Raw genomic sequence first — 24,814 nt, 5'->3', positions numbered from 1 at the left:
CCATTCGCCATTCATTGTGATCATCCCCAATCAATAACCCGTGCCTGCCTTCTCCCCCATATCCCTTGACTCCACCAGCCCCTAGAGCTCTATCTAACTCTCTCTTAAATCCATCCAGTGACTTGGCCTCCACTGCCCTCTGCGGCAGGGAATTCCACAAATTCACAACTCTCTGGGTGAAAAAGGTTTTTTCTCACCTCAGTCTTAAATGGCCTCCCCTTTATTCTTCAAAGGCTTCGTTAGACTTGCTTCTGTAAGTTGTAAATTGTCCCTCGTGTGTAGAATAGCAGGGGGTGATCGCTGGGCTGTACAGACCGGTGGGCCGAAGGGCCTGTTTCCTTGCCTCCTCATGAGAGAAGGGATGGGTGACTTGTTGGGTCGAAGTCTGAGGAAGGGTCTCAACTTGAAACGTCACCCATTCCTTCTCTCCAGAGACGCTGCCTGTCCCGCTGAGTTACTCCAGCATTTTGTGTCTATTTTCAGTTTAAACCAGCATCTGCAGTTCCTTCCTAAACTAAAACTAAGTATCACTAGCTATTCCTTTGAGGCAACTAACATTGTTTTAATAACCAACATAATTGGAGAAACAGGAAGTGAGAGATTTGAGTTGATTGTTGCATAGTTCTCATTCTTCAATTGCAACTAAAGCCCCAACGTGTCAGGTAGGGAACAGTTTAGTTTCCATCCATTTGCAAGTCACCTGCTGCATTGGTCGAGGTTAATGCATTGGTGTTGAGTCCAAATTGCGATCCGTACAGGGGTAGAATATTTTGTTACATTTGGGACCTGCATCTTGTGCAATGTTTGGTATCTAACTGCACCATTTCTCTGCCGATTTGCAGAGAGGACGTGGATCTAACCAGCACAAAGCCACTTCCAACCTACTGCCCACCCCCACCAACCTCGCTAATGCTCTTTAGTCCAGATACAGATACCGCACGGAAACATGCACTCGCCAAGACCAGGCCAACCATCGACCATCTGTTCAAACTAGTTCGATGTTAACCAGCTTTAGATTTGGATGGCCCATTTAGTCTGTGATGAGGCAAGGAGTTTTGGTTTAGTGACAATAGACAATAGGTGCAGGAGTAGAGGCCATTCGGCCCTTCGAGCCTGCACCGCCATTCAATATGATCATGGCTGATCATCCAACTCAGTATCCCGTACCTGCCTTCTCTCCATACCCCCTGATCCCCTTAGCCACAAGGGCCACATCTAACTCCCTCTTAAATATAGCCAATGAACTGGCCTCAACTGGCCTCAAATGGGGCCGAAACCCAAAGGAAATAGGCAACGTTTCGGGTCGAAACCCAAAGGGTTTCGGGACGAAATGTTGCCTATTTCCTACGCTCCATAGATGCTGCTGCACCCGCTGAGTTTTTGGCTGATCATCCAACTCAGTATCCCATACCTGCCTTCTCTCCATACCCCCTGATCCCCTTAGCCACAAGGGCCACATCTAACTCCCTCTTAAATATAGCCAATGAACTGTGGCCTCAACTACCCTCTGTGGCAGAGAGTTCCAGAGATTCACCACTCTCTGTGTGAAAAAAGTTCTTCTCATCTCGGTTTTAAAGGATTTCCCCCTTATCCTTAAGCTGTGACCCCTTGTCCTGGACTTCCCCAACATTGGGAACAATCTTCCTGCATCTAGCCTGTCCAACCCCTTAAGAATTTTGTAAGTTTCTATAAGATCCCCTCTCAATGCGATCATGGCTGATCATCCCCAATCAGTACCCCGTTCCTGCCTTCTCCCCATATCCCCTGACTCCGCTATCTTTAAGAGCCCTATCTAGCTCTCTCTTGAAAGCATCCAGAGAACCGGCCTCCACCGCCCTCCGAGGCAGAGAATTCCACAGACTCACCACTCTCTGTGAGAAAAAGTGTTTCCTCGTCTCCATTCTAAATGACTTAACCCTTATTCTTAAACTGTGTGTGTGGCCCCTGGTTCTGGACTCCCCCAACATCGGGAACATGTTTCCTGCCTCTAGCGTGTCCAAACCCTTAATAATCTGATGCAGCATGGAAATAGACCCTTCGGCCCATCGAGCTCATGCTGACCAGTGATCCAACTGGAGTAACTCAGCAGGTCAGGCAGCATCTGTGGGGAACATGGATAGGTGACGTTTCACAGAGTGCTGGAGTAACTCAGCGGGTCAGGCAGCATCTATGGAGCTAAGGAAATAGGCAACGTTTTGGGTCGAAACCCTTCCGGGTTTCGGCCTGAAACGTTGCCTATTTCCAGAAGGATTTCAGCCCGAAACGTTGCCTATTTCCTTAGCTCCATAGATGCTGCTGCACCATAACTGAGTGGGTCAGGCAGCATCTGTGGAGAACATGGATAGGTGACGTTTCACAAAATGCTGGAGTAACTCAGCGGGTCAGGCAGCACCTGTGGAGAACATGGATAGGTGACGTTTCGGGTCGAGACCCTTGTTCAGACTTCACATCCAGTGCAGTGAGTTTTGCACATTGTACAAGAGAGATGTGTTTTTTTTTTCTCTTTATTGGACTTCTCCCCCCCAGCTCAATGTCATCATCTCTCTGCCTGAGAATGGTGCAATCGGCAAGGTTTTTTTAATTCCAGGTTTGGGCGAATTGCCCTTTTAAGGCAATGGATTTTTTTTTATGTTAGATATATTGCCCTTTTAAAATGGTGTGGTGTTGGCGGAAGTGTGTGTGTGGCTGTGCATTGTGGGGTTAGGCGTGTATGTATGTATGTGTGGTGTGGAGCAGTCGGGGACTGGGGCAAGAGATGTAGCCGAGAGTGTTTGCTACAGAGTCAGGAGTAGCGAGGTGGAAACATGTTGCAACAGGAGTGTTGAACAGCTACTCGGCGTGGCAAGGGAGGAGAGACACAGATTCAACACAAGAACGACAACAGGACTCTATCCCACCCCAGCAGCTTTATAACTCTGCCTTCACATTTCAAAGGAAGCAAAAAAGGCGGAGAGAAGGCGAGAGAGAGAGAGAGAATCTGTGTGTAACCAGAAAAACGCCAGACCAGGAAATTAATCTTTAGAGCCACCGCCAGCCGCGAAAGACTGTGAAAGGTTAAGTTCCACCGAAGCTGAACATGAGGTAGGATTTCAGCTTTTGTCAATTTCCTGATCTGCTTGTTTCCAACAGCCGCGCTCGATTCAATGTGGAATTAGTCTGAACGTGAATAGTTCTCAAAAAGTAAAAAAATTAAAAACACTGAGGTCGCCGTTCTTACATCTCACTTTTGAAATTTACTGGTGTTAAGGAAAAGTGGGCGAATCCTGGCAATATTATATATATATATGTATATATTACATTTCAAGTCTGAAGAAGGGTTTCGGCCCGAAACGTTGCCTATTTCCTTCACTCCACATAGATCTGCCTGCCGCACCCGCTGAGTTTCTCCAGCATTTTTGTCTACATTACATTTACAAAAACCCAGCTTAATTTCTTAACTCGGGCTTTCAAAACCATTTCTTTCTTCGGCTCCACAGACCGGCCGTGAGATTTTAAAAAAGTTTCCATGCAACTTGGGGAAAGCACTAAGCAGCAGCTCTTTATTGGATACAGTTGCCTGATCACAGTATTGAAAATATTTAAAGTCACAATTCGCTCTTTGGTAATTCATTTCGATCTTGGGCAAAGAGTCTCAAATCTCTAGTGATATTACACTGAAATAGATTAGTTTTTAAATATTATACTTGTCAAGGGAAACTTTTAACAATTAATCCACTTGACACCTTTTCATAGTGATTGGGGCTTCCTGTTGTTGCCATTTTCTGATCAGAAAAAATAATGTTTCTGTAATGAGATCTGACAGCCTTGACATTCAGTGTTGGTTATTGTGGTTAAATTGATCAAAGTTACCAGTAAAGGCCCCAATTGATTGTTGAAGTTCCTCGGTAACCAATTGTTCAACAGGCAAAACCAAGAAACTAAACTGCAAGTTTGTCATCTCCGATAGACAGGCACAAAAAGCTGGAGTAAATCAGTCTGTGGAATTCTCTGCCTCAGAGGGTGGTGGAGGCCGGTTCTCTGGATGCGTTCAAGAGAGAGCTAGATAGGGCTCCTAAAGATAGCAGAGTCAGGGGATATGGGGAGAAGGCAGGAACGGGGTACTGATTGGGGATGATCAGCCATGATCACATTGAATGGCGGTGCTGGCTCGAAGGGCCGAATGGCCTCTACTCCTGCACCTATTGTCTATTGTCTACTGACAGGCAGCATCGCTGGAGAGAAGGAACGGGCGATGTTTCGGGTCGAGGCCCTTCTTGAGATGCTGCCTGTCCCGCTGAGTTCCTCCAGCCCTTTGTCTATCTTTTCAGTGTATAACAGCATCTGCAGTTCCTTCCTACACAGTTTGTAATCTCCGCCTAAGCTTTCTCTTCTATGTTAAAAGCCAGATGACCTGAAACTGGGCTCGCAGCTCATTCCACAGATGCTGCCTAACCCGCTGAGTTACTCCAGCACTCTGTGGAACGTCACCTATCCATGTGCTCCACAGATGCTGCCTGACCCGCTGAGTTACTCCAGCACTCTGTGAAACGTCACCTATCCATGTTCTCCACAGATGCTGCCTGACCCGCTGAGTTACTCCAGCACTCTGTGAAACGTCACCTATCCATGTTCTCCACAGATGCTGCCTGACCCGCTGAGTTATGGTGCAGCAGCACTCTATGAAACGTCACCTATCCATGTTCTCCACAGATGCTGCCTGAAACCCTTCTGAGAAATATGGCAGCAGCATCTATGGGCTAAGGAAATAGGGAACGTTTCGGGCCTGAAAATTCTTCTTAGCTGGAAATAGGCAAACGTTTCTGGGCCGAAACCCTTACGGGTTTCGGCCCAAAACGTTGCCTATTTCCTTAGCTCCATAGATGCTGCTGCACCTGCTGAGTTACTCCAGCACTCTGTGAAACGTCACCTATCCATGTTCTCCACAGATGCTGCCTGACCCGCTGAGTTACCCCGGGCTGCTAACTAGAGCTGGGGGCACAGTCTAAGGATAAGGTGGCCGCTATTTTGTACGGAAACGTTTCTTTACATAAGAGTGTTTAAAGAGTGTTTCATTGTTTTGTGTAACGACAACAGAACAGTGAGGTTGAGGGGGAAATATCCAAATATACCAGAGGTGTAGATAAGGTAGACAGTCAGAACCCTTTTCCCCAGAGTGGAGATGTCAAACACTAGAGGGCGCAGCTATAAGGTGAGAGGGGGAAGTTTAATGGGGATGTCGGGGGCTTGTTTTAGCACAGTAGGTGGTGATGGTGGAGGCAGATATGATAGTGGGGTTTATGTAGCATTTTGGATAGGCACATGGAAGTGCAGGGGATGGAGGGATATGGATCATGCACAAACAGATGAGATCAGTAGAACTGGACATCATGTTTGACACAAACATTGCTGTATGACTTGCAGCAGAATAACAGGCCTGAAAGCACAACGCTCTTGGACAATAATTAAAAAAATAATTAATAGACAATATTGGAGCACAAAAAAAACAAAACACACTGCCCAGTTAAATTCCCAATTATAGACAGTCCATAGAAGTTCTCAGTGGAGATTGGAGTTGCATTGTGCCTGGTCATTGTTGGGGAGAAGCTGTTCTTGAACCTGGTGGTCACTGTGAAATGCAAATCAATCTATTTCTGTACCTAGGAGAGGCATGTTGTTGAGATGAGAATCAGAGGACAGACACAGAGTGCTGGAGTAACTCAGCGGGTCAGGCAGCATCTGTGGAGAACATGGATAGGTGACGTTTCACAGAGTGCTGGAGTAACTCAGCGGGTGCAGCAGCATCTATGAAGCTAAGGAAATAGGCAACGTTTCGGGCCGAAACCCGGAAGGGTTTCGGCCTGAAACGTTGCCTATTTCCAGAAGGATTTCGGCCCGAAACGTTGCCTATTTCCTTAGCTCCATAGATGCTGCTGCACCATAACTCAGCGGGTCAGGCAGCATCTGTGGAGAACATGGATAGGAATTGTGTGTCCACCTTCAGTGTAAACCAGCATCTGCAGTTTTTGTGTTTGAGAAGGAACTGCAGGTGCTGGAAAAATGGAACATAGACAAAAAATGCTGGTGTAACTCAGCGGGTCAGGCAGCATCTATGGAGACCGTGTAAACGTGAGGTTTTGGGTCTAGACCCTTCTAAGTCAACGCTCCACGTTCTCCAAAGATGCTGCCTGACCCGCTGAGTTACTCCAGCACTCTGTGAAACGTCACCTATCCATGTTCTCCACAGATGCTGCCTGACCCACTGAGTTACTCCAGCACTCTGTGAAACGTTAACTATCCATCTATGGAGCTAAGGAAATTGACCCGCTAAGTTACTCCGGCACTCTGTGATCCTTCTGGAAATAGGCAACGTTTTGGGCCGAAACCCTTACGGGTTTCGGCCCGAAACATTGCCTATTTCCTTAGCTCCATAGATGCTGCCTGACCCGCTGAGTTACTCCAGCACTCTCTGTCCTTTTGTACAAACCAGCATCTTCAACTCCTTGTGTCTGTTCCAACATGCTGTTCTCAGTCACAAAATGGTTCAGGAAACTCTGCAAGACTATTTGAGAACAGTAAGTTCCCAGAAACATCAATGAGAACAGTTCATCTCTGAAATGGTTTTGTTTGGGTGTTAAATATTGGCCAGGTATATCTGGTAACTATGTAAATGTAACTCGGCAACAGAAGTCCCCTGTACGTTCTGTGTGTCCTGAAGATGATGTGTCCTGGGTTATAGCCCACAGGAAGGTCAACCATAACTCCCCGTGGCCTCTAGGCTAAATCCAGTCCCGTCCACACACACCACCACCAGCTATTAGCTAACAGGTGCAAGCTAGCAGTGGTCTGTGGTTGTGTGGAGAAACAGCTGTGGTGTACTCCATTTCTTTGTGTGCATTTGTGTAAACCAGCATCTGCAGTTCCTTGCACACACTCCAGCATTCTGTGTCCTTGTGCATTTTATCCAGCACCTGCCATTCCTTGTTTCTATATTTTGTCATCTTCTGCAAAATATCATCAGGTCATGAGTGATAGGAGCAGAATTAGGCCATTCGGCCCATCAAGTCTACTCCGCCATTCAATCATGGCTGATCTATCTCTCCCTCCTAACCCCATTCTCCTGCCTGCCTTCTCCCCATAACCCCTGACACCCGCACTAATCAAGAATCTATCTATCTCTGCCTTAAAAATATCCACTGACTTGTGGCCTCCACAGCCATCTGTGGCAAATATTTCCACTGATTCACCACCCTCTGGCTAAAGAAATTCCTCCAAATCTCCTTCCTAAGTTAATGAATGAATAAGTTTATTGGCCAAGTATTCACATACAAGGAATTTGCCTTGGTGCTCCGCCCGCAAGTAACAACATGACACATACAGTGTTCAAGAAGGAACTGCAGATGCTGGAAAATCGAAGGTAGACAAAATAGCTGGAGAAACTCAGCGGGTGCGGCAGCATCTATGGAGCGAAGGAAATAGGCGACGTTTCGGGCCGAAACCCTTCTTCAGACTCCTATAGTTACAGTTAGGAATGACACATAAAACATTAAACGTTAATCATTAATGTTAAAGGAATGTCCTTTAATTCTGAGGCTATGACCTCTAATCCTAGACTCTGCCATTAGTGGCAACATCACATCTCCTCGAGGTCTGGCCACTTTGAAGAAGTTATCCTTGAGTTGGTCAGCGCCAGGCACTACGACATTGAGCTAAGTGCACAATGCAATAAGGAACATCCTGCTCTGTACACTGTGCGGGCACTTGTCTCTCTACTTAAGAAATCAATATAAAGTAACCGGCTTGCAAAGAGGACGAGCAGTCATCAGAAAATTCCCAAAGGGAATTAATTGAATTAATACTTTTCAAAGGGAGTTACATAATCAAGTCTGAAGAAGGGTTTCGGCTCGAAACGTTGCCTATTTCCTTAAACGTAGCATATTTCCTTGAACGTTGCCTATTTCCTTCGCTCCACAGATGCTGCTGCACCCGCTGAGTTTCTCCAGCATTTTTGTCTACCTTTGATTTTCCAGCATCTGCAGTTCCTTCTTAAATACATAAATAAGTAAAGGGCCTGTCCCACTTGCGTGATTTTTTTTTTTCGGAGACTTGCCGGCACCCGCCATGGTTGCAGCAGGTCGCCGAAAATGTTCAACATGTTGAAAATCCAGCGGTGACCAGAAAAAGGTACGACATTTTGGGCGACTACACACGACCGTACAGACTTCACCCCGCGACATGTCGACATGTGACGCCTGTCTGGGCGTGAGTCATCGCCCAGAGAGTCGTACCTTTTTCTGGTTGCTGCTGGATTTTCAACATGTTGAAAATTTTCCGCCACCTGCTGCAACCATGGCGGGTGCCAGCAGTCTCCGAAAAAATCACGTAAGTGGGACAGGTTCTTAAGGGGCAACACAGTGGAGAAACTGGTAGAGCTGCTGACTCAGAGACCCAGGTTGGAGCTGTAAGGGGGAGGTTGAGCAGGCTTTAGTTCTTGGGGTGCAGGAGGATGAGGGGTGATCTTATACCGGAGCATAAGATCATGAGAGGAATAGATCGGGTAGATGAGTGGGGAGACATAAGTGCTGGAGAAACTCAGCGGGTGCAGCAGCATCTATGGAGCGAAGGAAATAGGCAACGTTTCGGGCCGAAACCCTTCTTCAGACTGATGTGGGTAGATTAGTTGAGTCTCTTGCCCCTAGTTGGGGAATCGAGGACCAGAGGACATAGGTTTAAGTTGAAGAGGGAAAGATTTAATAGGAATCTGAGGGGTAACTTTTCACACAGAGGGGTGGTGGGTGTATGGAACAAGCTGCCAGAGGAGGTAGGTGAGGCTGGGAAACATAGAAACATAGACAATAGGTGCAGGAGTAGAGGCCTTTCAGCCCTTCGAGCCTGCACCGCCATTCAATATGATCATGGCTGATCATCCAACTCAGTATCCCGTACCTGCCTTCTCTCCATACCCGCTGATCCCTTTAGCCACAAGGGCCACATCTAACTCCCTCTTAAATATAGCCAATGAACTGTGTGGCCTCAACTACCTTCTGTGGCAGAGAATTCCACAGATTCACCACTCTCTGTGTGAAAAAAAATGTTTTTCTCATCTCGGTCCTAAAAGATTTCCCCCTTATCCTTAAACTGTGTGTGGCCCCTTGTTCTGGACTTCCCCAACATCGGGAACAATCTTCCTGCATCTAGCCTGTCCAAACCCTTAAGAATTTTGTAAGTTTCTATAAGATGAAATTTAAAAGATAAAATGCATTTCGTTGTCTCTGTACTGTACACCGACAATGACAATTAAATTGAATCTGAAGATCCTCCCCTCAATCTTCTAAATTCTAGCGAGATGCTGCCTGACCCGCTGAGTTCCTCCAGCATTCTGACCTTTAGCTGTGATGGCACTAAATGGCTCCTGTTCAATATTGGAGGCACGGGAGATGGAGAAATGAGACATTTCCCTGATAACAGTCGTCTGCAGTGGAACAACCACCTGGTCAATGGGAGTCGGGGCGGCTAATCGCGTTCCCAATTGGTAAATAGAATGAGTAACATGCCTTTTATACAGCAGAAAAACTGAGTCACCGTCACCAGGCCTGTGTTATCTCATTCACTGGGTGTTTGAATATTAACCCATTTGTTGTCGATGAGTTTATAAACTGCACAGATTATTTTTTATTTTTGTACATAGCTCTGACGATGATTACAGAATCACAGTGAGAGTTTGCAAAGTCAATCGCTTCAGACATGACTTCAGAAGTTTAGGGGTAATATGAGGGGGAACTTCTTTACTCAGAGAGTGGTAGCGGTGTGGAATGAGCTTCCAGTGGAAGTGGTGGAGGCAGGTTCATTGGTATAATTTAAAAATAAATTGGATAGGCATATGGGTGAGAAGGGAATGGAGGGTTATGGTATGAGTGCAGGCAGGTGGGACTAAGGGAAAAAAAGTTGTTCGGTGCGGACTTGTAGGGCCGAGATGGCCTGTTTCCGTGCTGTAATTGTTATATGGTTATATGGTTAATATCGAGTGATTTCTCCTGTACAGTGAGAGGGGGGTTCAGTGCCTAATAACAGCTGGGAAGAAACTGTGCAGAAAGGAACTGCAGATGCTGGTTTAAACCGAAGATGGACACAAAATGCTGGAGTAACTCAGCGGGACGGGCAGAATCGCTGGAGAGAAGGAATGAGTGAAGGAAGGAATGGATGACGTCACCCATTCCTTCTCTCCAGAGATGCTGCCTGTCCCGCTGAGTTACTCCAGCTTTTTGTGTCTATCTTGGGAGGAAACTGTCCCTGAATCTGGAGGTGTGCGTTTTCACACTTGTCTTCCTCTTACCTGATGGAAGAGGTGGTGCGTGGAATGAGAGACTGGTTCTTAATTTTGCTGAAGATAGACACAAAGTGCTGGAGTAACTCAGCGGGACAGGCAGCATCTCTGGAGAGAAGGAATGGGTGATGTTTCGGGTCAAGACCCTTCTTCAGACTGAGAGTCGGGGGGGGGGGAAACGAGAGATATAGGCGGCAATGTAGAGAGATATTGAACAAATGAATGAAAGATATGGAAAAAGGTAACAATGATAAAGGAATCAGGCCATTGTTAGCTGTGTGCTGGGTGAAAATTGGTTACAGACAATGAGACTCGACAAGCCGACTTTGAAGGCAGTGTGAAGTGGGTGGGGGAGGGACTGGTGCTTGGTGTAGATGGAACGCAGTGTGGTATAGATCTAACAACAGCCCGTCTAGTCATTAACACATTGCCCTTTTGTTGCCGCTTGCTCAGGCACTGGTTAAATGCTGTTTCCTGCATTCTAACAATGACTACATACCAAGTGCTTCCATGGTAGTAAACCACTTTGGAATGTTGCAAGGTGATTAGTTTAGAGATACAACATGGAAACAGGCCCTTCGGCCCACCGAGTCCGTGCCGACCAGCGATCCCCGCACACTAACACTATCCTACACCCACTAGGGACAATTTACATTTACACCAAGCCAATTAACCTACAAACACAGAAATTAGGTGCAGGAGTAGAGGCCAATCGGCCCTTCGAGCCTGCACCATCCGCCATTCAATATGATCATGGCTGATCATCCAACTCAGCATCCCGTACCTGCCTTCTATCCATACCCCCTGATCCCCTTGGCCACAAGGGCCACATCTAACTCCCTCTTAAATATAGCCAATGAACTGGCCTCAACTACCCTCTGTGGCAGAGAGTTCCAGAGATTCACCACTCTCTGTGTGAAAAAAGTTCTCCTCATCTCGGTTTTAAAGGATTTCCCCCTTATCCTTAAGCTGTGACCCCTTGTTCTGGACTTCCCCAACATCGGGAACAATCTTCCTGCATCTAGCCTGTCCAACCCCTTAAGAACTTAAGAAACCTGCACGTCTTTGGAGTGTGGGAGGAAACTGGAGATCTCGGAGGAAGAGTCACGGTGAGAACGTGCAAACTCCGCACAGTCAGCACCTGTAGTCGGGATCGAACCTGTGTTTCCGGCGCTGCTTTCGCTGTAAGGCAGCAACTCTACCGCTGCACCACCGTGTCCGCCCATTTTGTTACAGTGGATTCTTTAAGTACAGCACTGATGAGGCCATAAGTAACTATGGCATTGTGTGTTGGGAACAATGCAAGCGGAAAAAACAATGCATGCATGTTGGTGGAAGATGGAATGTTTTGGTCATCTCCGTTAATTAGTCGACAACATGTGCAATATTAATTTAATGCTCCTCGCAACCACCTTGGGGAGTTTGATTAGCTAAACGTGTGATGGAATTGAATGGAGCTGCCACTGAAATCCAGGCGTAGTTGCTCCCGGCTTCGGAGCTCTGTCAACAGCGAGAGGTAAGATGCAAGTCTGATCCAAAAACGTGGAGTGCTGGAGGAACTCGTGCAGCATCTGCCCAGGGGAATAGACCAGTTTAGAGATACAGCGCGGAAACAGGCCCTTCCGTGCCAACCAGCGATCCCCGCACACTAACACTATCCTACACACACACACTAGGGACAATTTTTACATTTACACCAAGCCAATTAACCTACAAACCTGCACGTCTTTGGAGTGCTGGAGGCAACCGAAGATCTCGGAGAAAACCCACGGGGAGAACGTGCAAACTCCGTACAGACAGCACCCGTAGTCGGGATCGAACCCGGGTCTCCGGCACTGCTGTATTTGCTGTAAGGCAGCAACTCTACCGCTGTGTAACAGTTTCCTCTCCCGAAACGTCGCCTGTCAACTCCCTCCACAGATGCTGCCCTTCCTGCTGAGGTCCTCCAGCACTTTGTGTCTTGCTCAGGATTCCAGCATCTGCAGTTCCTTATTCCTCCATGCATGTCCAATCCTTGTATCCCGAAGTTGCTTGATTTAGAAACATAGACAATAGGTGCAGGAGTAGAGGCCATTCGGCCCTTCGAGCCTGCACCATTCGCCATTCAATGTGATCATGGCTGATCATCCAACTCAGTATCCCATCCCTGCCTTCTCTCCATACCCCCTGATCCCTTTAGCCACAAGGGCCACATCTAACTCCCTCTTAAATATCCAGAACAAGGGGTCACAATTTAAGGATAAGGGGGAAATCTTTTAGGACCGAGATGAGAAAAACATTTTTTTTTCACACACAGAGAGTGGTGAATCTGTGGAATTCTCTGCCACAGAAGGTAGTTGAGGCCACACAGTTCGTTGGCTATATTTAAGAGGGAGTTAGATGTGGCCCTTGTGGCTAAAGGGGTCAGGGGGTATGGAGAGAAGGCAGGTATGGGATACTGAGTTGGATGATCAGCCATGATCATATTGAATGGCAGTGCAGGCTCGAAGGGCCGAATGGCCTCTACTCCTGCACCTATTGTCTATGTTTCCCATGGATATGCAGGGAATGAATGGAGGGATATGGACAATGTGCAGGCAGATGATACTATCTTGACGACATTGTGGACCAAAGGGCCTGTTCCTGTGCTATACTGTTCTATGCTCTACGTCCAAAATTGCAACATGCTTTTAAGACTGCAATTAAGATTAACATGCATCCCGCTGTGCAATACGTAATTATTTTTAACCTCAAGTTGTACGTGTTAATGTGGTATCTCTTCCCTGCAACCTGTTCCCACAAACTATTGAGGTGAAGGTTGTTTTCACTGGTGTCTGAGACAGTGTCATACGTTCTAGAAGCAGAAGTCTAGGAGCATCAAGTCTACTCCACCATTCAATCATGGCTGATCTATCTCTCCCACTCAACCCCGTTCTCCTGCCTTCTCCCCATAACCCCTGACACCCGCACTGATCAAGTATCTGGGTGAAGTTTCGGGTCGTGAGTCTGAAGAAGGGTCTCGACCCGAAACATCACCCATTCCTTCTCTCCATAGATGCAGCCTCACCCGCTGAGTTACTCCAGCGTTTTGTGTCTACCTTCGATTTTATCCAGCATCTGCGGTTCTTTCTTACACAAGAATTTGTCAATATCTGTTTTGAAAATACCCAATGACTTGGCCTCCACAGCCTTGTGAGGCAATGAATCCCACAAGTCCACCATCCTCTGCTAAAGAAATAGTGGGGAAATAGTTTGTATCACTTCAAATTGCACTACAAACCTTGCACCAGTCTGACCATTTGTATCTGTTGTGTTAATTGAACAGAGGGGGGAGGAGGAGGGGGGGAGAGTAGAGCAAGGGGGAAAATCATGAGAGACCGGGGGGGGGTGCAACGGACGGTTGGGGGAGAGAGAGCAGGAGGGGGAGGGAGGGGGAGGAGGGGGAGGAGAAGAGAGGAGGGGGGAGAGCCGCTACGAGGAGGCAAACGCCTCCGTAGAGGGGTAAGAGGGGAAGAGGATGCGGTGAGAGGGGGAGGAGAGGTTGGGAAAGAGGTTTCTTCCCAGAGGGAATTCGGACTGTAAACGCCTTTCTCACCAGGGACTAACTCTAGAGAACGTTTTCCTTCTATTATTTATTATGTAAAATAATATGTGTGTTATGATTGTGTTTATAAGAGGAGGGAGTTTGTTTGGTTGTTTTGTTGTTTGTCTGCACAAAAGTCCGCGAGCATTGCCACTTTCATTTCACTGCACATCTCGTATGTGTATGTGACAAATAAACTTGACTTGACTTGATGAAGGGTCTCGACCCGAAACATCACCTATTCCTTCTCTCCATAGATTCTGCCCTGTACAGAGGCTGAGGGACGCTCCAGATGGCGGGGAGGTGTCTACCTTCGATTTTATTCAGGCAAGAGAGGGGGGGTTCATCTTACACAAAGATTTTGGGGAGGGGGAGGGGAGGGGGAAGGAAGGGGAGACCGAGGATGGGGGAGGGAAGAGAGGGAGGAGAGCGTCGGAGAAATGGAAGGAGGAGGGAGGAGGGGAGGGGAAGGGGAGAGTCCACAGAGAGGGGGTGGGGGAGAGGAGATGATGGGGAGAGGAGGGGGAGAGAAGAGGGTGACCAGGGAAGGGGGCTAAAGAGGGGAGAACGGGGGATAGAGAGGGGGAGAAGGGGGAGGGCTATCTTGAGGGGCGAGAGTTTGTGGGAGAGAAGGGGGTGAGAACGAGATAGCAATGTCAAAGGAAGGGAGAAACAGTGGGCGGCAACGAGACAGGGGGAAGGGAAAGCTCCGGTGGAGGGGGAGGGGGATAGCTAGGGAGAGGGTGCAGAGGGAGAGGGGAGGAGGTAGAGGAGGGGGGGGGGAAAAACAGGGGGAGAGGGGGAGGGGGGAGGGGGGGGGAGGATAGGAGGGGGGAGCGGTGGAGAGGGGAGGGGAGGATTGGCGAGGAGAAGAAAGGAGAGGAGGGGGGAAGAGAGGGGAGAGGAGAGGGAGGGGAGGGGAGGGGGAGGGAGGAGGGGGGGAGGGGGAGAGTGGAGAGGAGGAGAGGAAGAGGGGAGAGGGGGAGAGAGAGGGGAAGGGGGGAGGAGAGAGGGAGGAGAGGGGAGAGGAGAGGGAGGAGTCGAGGGGGGAGAGAGGAGGGGGGGTGGAGGAGAGGAGAGGGGGAGAGGAGAGAGAGGAGAGGAGAGGGAGAGGGAGGGGGGGAGTAGAGAGGGAGAGAGGGAGGAGAGGGGGAGGGAGAGGGAGGGAAGGAGGAGAGGAGGGGGGGGAGAGGAGAGGGGAGGGGGGGAGAGGGGAGAGGAGGGAGGAGAGGAGGGGAGGGGGAGGGGAGAGGAGAGAGAGGAGGGGGGGGTGAGGGGGGAGAGAGAGGAGAGAGGGGAGAGGGAGAGGGGAAGGGAGGGAGAAGAGGAAGAGGGAGAGAGGAGGGAGGAGGAGAGAGAGGGGGGGGAGAGGGGAGGAGGATGAGAGAGACAGAGGGAGGGAAAGCGAGTAGCAATCTCTGTTAGAAACAGCAACATTACGACATTCTTACTAGCGGCCATGCCATTTGTTATTCTTTCAAAAAACCCTTCCAGTGCCTAAATGGATTGTGTGGCCATTAACCCACCCGGGCTCTGCACAGATGGTGCAGCACAAAGCATCTATTACCATATGAACTTTGGCTACTCATAAACTAATCAATTGACTGTAAACCACTGCGTCAATTAGGATCCGGAAACAGCCTCAGATAGAAGAAGGGTCTCGACCTGAAACATCACCCGTTCCTTCTCTCCAGAGATGCTGCCTGTCCCGCTGAGTTACTCCAGCATTTTGTGTCTATCTTCAGTGTAAACCAGCATCTGCAGTTCCTTCCTACACAAACAGGAATGCATCTGTGTCCTCCATTCAGAAAACCCTCCATCTCAGACCTCTTTCACGCACCAACTCCATTTCCGCTTTGCCCACCATCTTGCCAGGTGGTTGGGCATCTGAACACTCTGAGGGCTAGCAGCAAATGGATTTAGTGATTGGGTTTTTGTTCCCATGCCGAGCAGAGCATGAGAGAGAGAGAGAATGTTTCTAATCATTGCTTGGAGAAGTTTAGGTCATGGGGCAGATTCCATCTCTTTGCTTGTGTGACCTTCATGCCATTCCTGCATGTGGGATGAAAGGTGATTGGGGATGATCAGCCATGATCACATTGAATGGCGGTGCTAGCTCGACGGGCTGAATGGCCTACTCCTGCACCTATTGTCTATGTCTATTGTGAAAATCTGCTTTCCACATCCTCCATGGTATTCTGTATCTTTGGATCTGAAGAAGGGTCTCGACCCGAAATGTCAACTATTCATAGAAACATAGAAACATAGAAATTAGGTGCAGGAGTAGGCCATTCGGCCCTTCGAGCCTGCACCGCCATTTAATATGATCATGGTGATCATCCAACTCAGTATCCCGTACCTGCCTTCTCTCCATACCCTCTGATCCCCTTGGCCATAAGGGCCACATCTAACTCCCTCTTAAATATAGCCAATGAACTGTGGCCTCAACTACCCTCTGTGGCAGAGAGTTCCAGAGATTCACCACTCTCTGTGTGAAAAAAGTTCTCCTCATCTCGGTTTTAAAGGATTTCCCCCTTATCCTTAAGCTGTGACCCCTTGTCCTGGACTTCCCCAACATCGGAAACAATCTTCCTGCATCTAGCCTGTCCAACCCCTTAAGAATTTTGTAAGTTTCTATAAGATCCCCTCTCGATCTTCTAAATTCTAGAGAGTATAAACCAGCTCCTTCTCTCCAGAGATGCTGCCTGTCCCGCTGAGTTACTCCAGCTTTTTTGTGTCTATCTTTGGTTTAAACCAGCACTTGCAGTTCCTTCCTACACACGTTCAAATCTTCCTTCTCTCTCCCTCTCTCCCAGTGCTAACTTTTCTGGTTATTTGGGAATGTGATCATCAAGCAGGTCATTTAATCTGTTCCAAGATCTGTTTTGTTTAGAGATACATCATGGAAACAGTCCCTTCGGCCCACCTGGTCTGTACTGACCAACAATTCCCCATTCACTAGTTCTTTCCTACACGCTAGTCTTTAGCCAGAGGGTGGTGAATCTGTGGAATTCATTGCCACAGACGGCTGTGGAGGCCACAAGTCAGTGGATATTTTTAAGGCAGAGATAGATAGATTCTTGATTAGTACGGGTGTCGGGGGTTATGGGGAGAAGGCAGGAGAATGGGGTTAGGTGGGAGAGATAGATCAGCCACGATTGAATGGCGGAGTAGACTCGATGGGCCGAATGGCCTAATTCTGCTACTATCACATGACATGACACTAGGAACAATTTACAGAAGCCAATTGATCTACGAACCTGGAATGTGGGAGGAAACCAGAGCTCCTGGAGGAAACCCACACAGTCACATGTAGAACGTACAAGCTTGGTACAGACAGCACTAGTAGTCAGGATCGAATCTGGGTCTCTAATGCTGTAAGGCAGCTACTCTGCCTCCGCACCATTGTACTATCCCACGTTTGTGTCTTAGGGCAAAAGGCTTGCAGGTGGTGATGCATCGTGAGTGTGTTCTGGGGGTGGTGGGCCATTCGGGGGTAGTGGTGGTGGTGGCGATAGATGGGGAAGGGGAAGTTAGAGCTATGTTGCAAAGGAGGAGGATCGCCCTTGGCTAGTTTGCTCTTGTACTGTTCCTGTTACCCAAGAACAAATACTGAACTGTGGAATGCTGCTCAAACATGCAGTTCTCTTTAGTTGCAATCAGTTCCTCTTTTCGCCAGAGGAGATAAGTTGGTGGATGTTTTTAACGTGTGTCGCTGAATTGCAGGAGGAGGGGGGAGATTCATTGCAAAGTTCAGGTGTTGGGAGCAGAATTAGGCCGTTCGGCCCATCAAGTCTACTCTGCCATCCAATCATGTCCTACTCCTGCACCTATTGTCCGTTGTCTATTTAGACTGGATAGACACAAAAAGCTGGAGTAGCTCAGCGGGTCAGACAGCATCTCTGGAGAAAAGGAATGGGTGACGTTTCAGGTCGGGTCTAACGAAGGGTCTTGACCCAAAACGTCACCTATTTCTTTTCTCCAGAGATGTGGTTTTTCATAGCAAAAGGATTTGAGTATAGGAGCAGGGAGGTTCTACTGCAGTTGTACAGGGTCTTGGTGAGACCGCACCTGGAGTATTGCGTACAGTTTTGGTCCCCTGATCTGAGGAAGGACATTATTGCCATAGAGGGAGTACAGAGAAGGTTCACCAGACTGATTCCTGGGATGTCAGGACTGCCTTATGAAGAAAGACTGGATAGACTTGGTTTATACTCTCTAGAATTTAGGAGATTGAGAGGGGATCTTATAGAAACTTACAAAATTCTTAAGGGGTTGGACAGGCTAGATGCAGGAAGATTGTTCCCGATGTTAGGGAAGTCCAGGACAAGGGGTCACAGCTTGAGGATGAGGGGGAAAACCTTTAAAACTGAGATGAGAAGAACTTTTTTCACACAGAGAGTGGTGAATCTCTGGAACTCTCTGCTGCAGAGGGTAGTCGAGGCAACACAGTTCATTGGCTATATTTAAGAGGGAGTTAGATGTGGCCCTTGTGGCTAAGGGGATCAGGGGGTATGGAGAGAAGGCAGGGATGGGATACTGAGTTGGATGATCAGCCATGATCATATTTAATGGCGGTGCAGGCTCGAAGGGCCGAATGGCCTCTACTCCTGCACCTAATTTCTATGTTTCTATGTCCCGCTGAGTTACTCCAACTTTTTGTGTCTTTCTCGTGCTGGTGTGTGTGTGTGTGTGTGTGTGTGTGTGTGTGTGTGTGTGTGTGTGTGTGTGTGTGTGTGTGGCCATAATAGGTGTTTAACCTGCCCCTCCCAACCCAACTGCCTGCCCAGTCCATGACTCAGTTTTCCTGTCCATGAATTGTCCCTGATGCTGTTGGACTCTCTTCCCCTCTGTTATCAGTCTTCCGAGCATTCCTTCCATGACCCAGTATACCGTCCCGACATTACATCTCCCCTTATTGCGTACATTGGAGTTTTACCCAGCCTATGTAAAGCTATCATGCTGAGAAACTATATACTGCACTCAAAAATGCTGGAGAAACTCAGCGGGCGAGGCAGCATCTATGGAGAGAAGGAATAGGCGACGTTTCGGGTCGACACCAAAGGGTATCTGGAGCGAGGTTCCAGAGGTGGTAGTTGAGGCCGACACTATTGCAACAGTTAAATGACTCTTCGAAGATAGACACAGAATGCTGGAGTAACTCAGCGGGACAGGCAGCATCTCTGGAGAGAAGGAATGGGTGACGTTTTGGGTTGAGACCCTTTGCCATAGAGGGAGTGCAGAGACGGTTCACCAGACTGATTCCTGGGATGTCAGGACTGTCTTATGAAGAAAGACTGGATAGACTTGGTTTATACTCTCTAGAATTTAGGAGATTGAGAGGGGATCTTATAGAAACTTACAAAATTCTTAAGGGATTGGACAGGCTAGATGCAGGAAGATTGCTCCCGATGTTAGGGAAGTCCAGGACAAGGGGTCACAGCTTAAGGTTAAGAGGGAAATCCTTTAAAAACCGAGATGAGAAGAACTTTTTTCACACAGAGAGTGGTGAATCTCTGGAACTCTCTGCCACAGAGGGTAGTCGAGGCCAGTTCATTGGCTATATTTAAGAGGGAGTTAGATGTGGCCCTTGTGGCTAAGGGGATCAGGGGGTATGGAGAGAAGGCAGGTACGGGATACTGAGTTGGATGGTCAGCCATGATCATATTGAATGGCGGTGCAGGCTCGAAGGGCCGAATGGCCTCTACTCCTGCACCTAATTTCTATGTTTCTACCATGCTGAGAAACTATATACTGCACTCGAAAACGCTGGAGTAACTCAGCGGGACAGGCAGCATCTCTGGAGAGAAGGAATGGGTGACGTTTCGGGTTGAGACCCTTCTTCAGACTCTTCGACAGGGACATGGATAGGCAAGATTTAGAGAGATGCAGGCCACTGGGCAGATGGGACTAGTGCAGGTTTTGGTCCACGCGGCCTAGTTGGGCCGAAGGGCCTGTTTCCATACTGTACAACGACTCTGTAAGTGTTATTTCAACACAGGAGCTGCAACAGGGAATTTGTGCTCAAGTTCGTGTGACAATTGTTTAAACATGGCTGATGCAACACCAAATATGTGTGTAAGTAATTCACACACCAACTCAGAACTGGGATAGAGTGCAGATCTTTCAGTTGTAGGAGACTGCTGTGTACTGAGCCACAGCAGAGAGCAAAGACAGGAAATATGATTTGTGCTGGAATATAAAACTAAGGAGTGCCCGCTACAGCTGTCCAGGGCGTTGGGTGAAACCGCACCTGAGGATTGTTTTGTTTAACAATGCAGCGTGGAAGCTGGCCCTTCAGCCCATCGAGTTCATGCTGAACACCGATCAACTGATCATGAGTTCTATCCCTCATTAATAAGGGACAATTTACAGAATCCAATTAACGTATAAAACCCGCACGTCTTAAGATATATGTGTCTGTGTCTCTGTCTCTGTCTCTGTCTCTGTCTCTGTCTCTGTCTCTGTCTCTGTCTCTGTCTCTGTCTCTGTCTCTGTCTCTGCCTCTGTCTCTGTATTGTAATTTACCGTACTTCTAATAAAAATAAAATTAAAAAAAAACCCCGCACGTCTTTCAGATGTGGTGGGGAACTGGAGAGAAACTAATGCAGTCACAGGGGGAACATCCTCACTCATAGTCAGTAGAGTTGCCGCCTCACAGCACCAGAGACCCAGGTTCAATCCTGACCACGGGTGCTGTCTGCGTGGAGTTTGCACGGTCTCCCTGTGACCGCGTGGGTTTTCTCCGGGTGCTCCGGTTCCCTCCCACACTCCAAAGACGTGCAGGTTTGTAGGTTAATTGGCTTTGGTGAAAATTGTAAATTGTCCCTTGTGTGTGTGTGTGTCTGTGTGTGTGTGTGTGTGTGTGTGTATATATGTGTGTGTGTGTGTGTGTGTGTATATGTATATATATATATATATATGTATATATGTGTGTATATATATATATATATATGTGTGTGTGTGTGTGTGTGTATATATATATATGTGTGTGTGTGTGTGTGTATGTATATATATATGTGTGTGTGTGTGTGTGCGCGTGTGTGTATATATGTGTGCGTGTGTGTGTGTGTGTATATATGTGTGTGTGTGTGTGTGTGTATATATGTGTGTGTGTGTGTGTGTGTGTGTGTGTGTGCTTATGTGTGTGTGTGTGTGTGTGTGTGTTTGTGTGTGTATGTGTGTGTGTGTGTGTGTGTGTGAGCTTATGTGTGAGTGTGCGCGTAGGTGTGTATGTTATATATATATGTGTGTGCATGCATGCGTGTGTGTGTGTGTGTGTGTGTGTAGGATAGTGTCAGTGTGCGGGGATCGCTGGTCGGTGCAGACTCAGTGGGCTGAAGGGCCTGTTTCTCTAAACTAAACTAAAAACAATGAAACTAGGGGAGGATACTTTGAGCGGTCTCACAGTGAAGGTTCTTCATTCTGTGAAATGGGAAATGTGACTTCAACAGCGCTACCGACTCTCACGCTTTGAGCGTGAGACTCACGTGTTCCATCATGGGCCCGACGCAGTGCAATTAGTGCCGTGCGTTCACAAGGACGCAACGTCTTCCGTTGTCGCCCACAGGGTCACAGCTTGTCGCTGGTGGACGTAGGTTGACTTTGGTTGTCATATGATGAGAGAATGGAGCGGCTGGGCTTGTACACTCTGGAGTTTACAAGGATGAGAGGGGATCTCATTGAAACATATAAAATTGTTATGGGCTTGGACACGCTAGAGGCTGGAAACATGTTCCTGATGTTGGGGGAGTCCAGAACCAGGGGCACACACACACACACAGTTTAAGAATAAGGGGTAAGCCATTTAGAACGGAGATGAGGAAACACTTTTTCTCACAGAGAGTGGTGAGTCTGTGGAATTCTCTGCCTGAGAGGGCGGTGGAGGCCGGTTCTCTGGATATGTTCAAGAGAGAGCTAGATAGGGCTCTTAAAGATAGCGGAGTCAGGGGAGAAGGCAGGAACGGGGTACTGATTGGGGATGATCAGCCACTGATGATCATATTGAATGGCGAATGGTGCTGGCTCAAGGGGCCGAATGGCCTCTACTCCTGCTCCTGTTGTCTATTGATTGTCGTGGGTGGATGTTCTAATTCGCGAGGAATTGCATCGCTGGTCAACGTAGGTTGTTGGAGACTAGGTCGCAGGCATTGTTGTGGGGGTAGGTGGGGTGGGGGCTCCAGATTTCTCACACTCAACTCTCACCCAATGTTGGCAGCCCTGCCCCAGCCAAACCCTTCGCTTTACCTTCGTGTTACAGAGAATGTGTAAGTGGGGGGGGGGGAATGAACCCGAGCCTTGGGCTTGGTTGAACTTGTGTGGGGGAAGTTGCCACGTAGGGACTGCAGATGGTAGAGACACACAAAATGCTGGAGTAAGTGGCCGGTCCCTCGATCACCACCTAATTCACCACCTCTGCCGAGTTTGCCCTTGTCCCATACTCGCAGAATGGTCGTGGATAGGTCGTGATGTTGGTCGTAGGTACTCGTGGCAACCAAGTAGGTCGGGGCGTTTTTCTAGCCTGATGAAAAATGGTTGTGAATTAGGTGGTGAATGCAGGACAGGCCCTTAACTTGGCAGGGACAGGCAGCATCTGTGGAGAGACGGAATGGGTGATGTTTCATGTCGAGACCCTTCTTAGAAACATAGAAATTAGGTGCAGGAGTAGGCCAATCGGCCCTTCAAGCCTGCACCATTCCCCATTCAATATGATCATGGCTGATCATCCAACTCAGTATCCCGTACCTGCCTTCTCTCCATACCGTCTGATCCCCTTAGCCACAAGGGCCACATCTAACTCCCTCTTAAATATAGCCAATGAACTGGCCTCAACTACCCTCTGTGGCAGAGAGTTCCACAGATTCACCACTCTCTGTGTGAAAAAAGTTCTCCTCATCTCGGTTTTAAAGGATTCCCCCTTATCCTTAAGCTGTGACCCCTTGTCCTGGACTTCCCCAACATCGGGAACAATCTTCCTGCATCTAGCCTGTCCAACCCCTTAAGAATTTTGTAAGTTTCTATAAGATCCCCCCTCAATCTCCTAAATGCATTTCGTTGTCTCTGTACTGTACACTGACAATGACAATTAAAATTGAATCTTTATCTGAATCTGAATTCTAGAGAGTATAAACCAAGTCTATCCAGTCTTTCTTCATAAGACAGTCCTGACATCCCAGGAATCAGTCTTCAGACTCTACCATATAGTGTGTTGCCTGGTGGATCAGTCGAGTGCAGGTCTGCGTGCACACACAAACTATTAGTCAACGCGCTGAGGTTAGTTGCTTCCTCTTGTGTTTGTACATTTGGGTCACGAGCGGCACGTTGTCGGATTGGCCAGTTATCAGACCAGCAGCGCTCCATGCACAGTGTCATTGCTTGAGCCAATTCCGTCCACCATGACAGTGGAGTTCCTCCACATTCTAGCCTTCACAGACGTGCCGTTCATTCACACAGCGACTTGTAAAATTGTCGACTTTAAAAAAAATAAAAAATTTAATTAAACAAAAAAATAAATGTTTTATTTATTAGAAGCTTTTAGCTATAGTTAGAAGAAAAGAAAGCAGAAAAAGCAACAGAGAGAAAAAGTGAGATGTGGTGTAGCCAGCCAAAGTGAATAAATGAAAGATAGAATAAATAAAAAGAGAAATAAAAGACTGGTGATATATCTGCCTCGTTTCCCTCTCCACCCATCACCCAACCCGTAATTAGATTTAACTCCAAAGCTGTGTTGTACCATACTATCCTTGTAACTAATCATTGAATGGTGTCCAATAGTAACCATTCTTAAGCTAGAGATAGATCCATTCTTAATGGGTACGGGTGTTTTTAATTTCAAATCGCAAATCATCATCGGTGCCCCGCTCCCTGCCGTGGATGTCCTCCACCGAAAACGGTGTCTGAGACGGGCTGGGAAGATCATCAAAGACCCCTCACACCCCAAACATGGACTGTTTGCCCTCCTCCCATCAGGGAGGTGGTACAGGAGCCTCAGGTCACGTACCAGCAGGATGAGGAACAGCTTCTACAATAATACAATCACACTGCTGAACTCGGAGTCCCGCCGATAGATTTCTCCAGTCCCTCCGTCCCCATTGTTTAATTATTCTGTATTTTTTGATTATTCTGTATCTTCTCTCTTTCTATTTTTTAAATTTCTTTATGTACAACTACTACGGACTGACGCAAAACTGCATTTCGTTGTACTCATACTTGTATTTGTGCGATGACATTAAAGTTGAATTGAATTGAAATTGAAATTCAGAAAAGATTTACGTGGAGTTTAGAAGGATGAGAGGGGATCTTATAGAAACATTAAAAATTCTTAAAGGATTGGACAGGCTAGATGCAGGAAACATGTTCCCGATGTTGGGGGAGTCCAGAACCAGGGGTCACACACAGTTTAAGAATAAGGGGTCGGCCATTTAGGACTGAGATGAAGAAAGACATTTTCACCCAGAGAGTTGTGAATCTGCGGAATTCTCTGCCACAGAAGGCAGTGGAGGCCAATTCACTGGATGTTTTCAAGAGAGAGTTGGATTTAGCTCTTAGGGCTAACGGATAAGGGATATGGGGAGAAAGCAGGAACGGGGTACTGATTTTGGATGATCAGCCATGATCATATTGAATGGCGGTGCTGGCTTGAAGGGACTAGAATGTACTAGTTACTAGGGACTAGAATATACTAGTTACTAGGGACAATTTACATTTATACCAAGCCAACTAGCCTACAAACCTGCACGCCCTTGGGAGTGTGGGAGGAAACCGGAACACCAGGAGAAAACCCACGCATGTTACGGGGAGAACGTGCAAACTCTGCACAGACAGCACCAGTTGTCAGGATCGAACCCGGGTCTCTGGCGCTGTGAGGCAGCAACTCTGCTGTTGTGCCACTGTGCCGGACTACTTGGCAAACCCTTGCGCAGTCCTCCCATAAGTTAGATTGTAGTCCCAAT

General features: G+C 47.7%; 1 protein-coding gene across 1 annotated transcript in view; it reads left to right on the top strand.

Annotated features, from left to right (window-relative positions):
- The first annotated feature begins 2,661 nt into the window (after window positions 1–2,661).
- Window positions 2,662–24,814, top strand: part of LOC129714045 (vasodilator-stimulated phosphoprotein-like) — a 53,827-nt gene continuing 31,674 nt past the window's right edge. Inside the window, exon 1 of the mRNA XM_055663503.1 lies at window positions 2,662–3,081. Coding sequence (XP_055519478.1) covers window positions 3,077–3,081 — 5 coding nt within the window. The 5' untranslated portion in view covers window positions 2,662–3,076. The remainder of the gene's footprint in view (window positions 3,082–24,814) is intronic.

This window comes from Leucoraja erinacea, chromosome 38, assembly GCF_028641065.1.
Source record: "Leucoraja erinacea ecotype New England chromosome 38, Leri_hhj_1, whole genome shotgun sequence".
Classification (NCBI taxonomy): Eukaryota; Metazoa; Chordata; class Chondrichthyes; order Rajiformes; family Rajidae; genus Leucoraja; species Leucoraja erinaceus.
The sequence above is the reverse complement of the archived record's forward strand: the minus strand, read 5'-3'. Positions and strand labels throughout refer to the sequence as shown.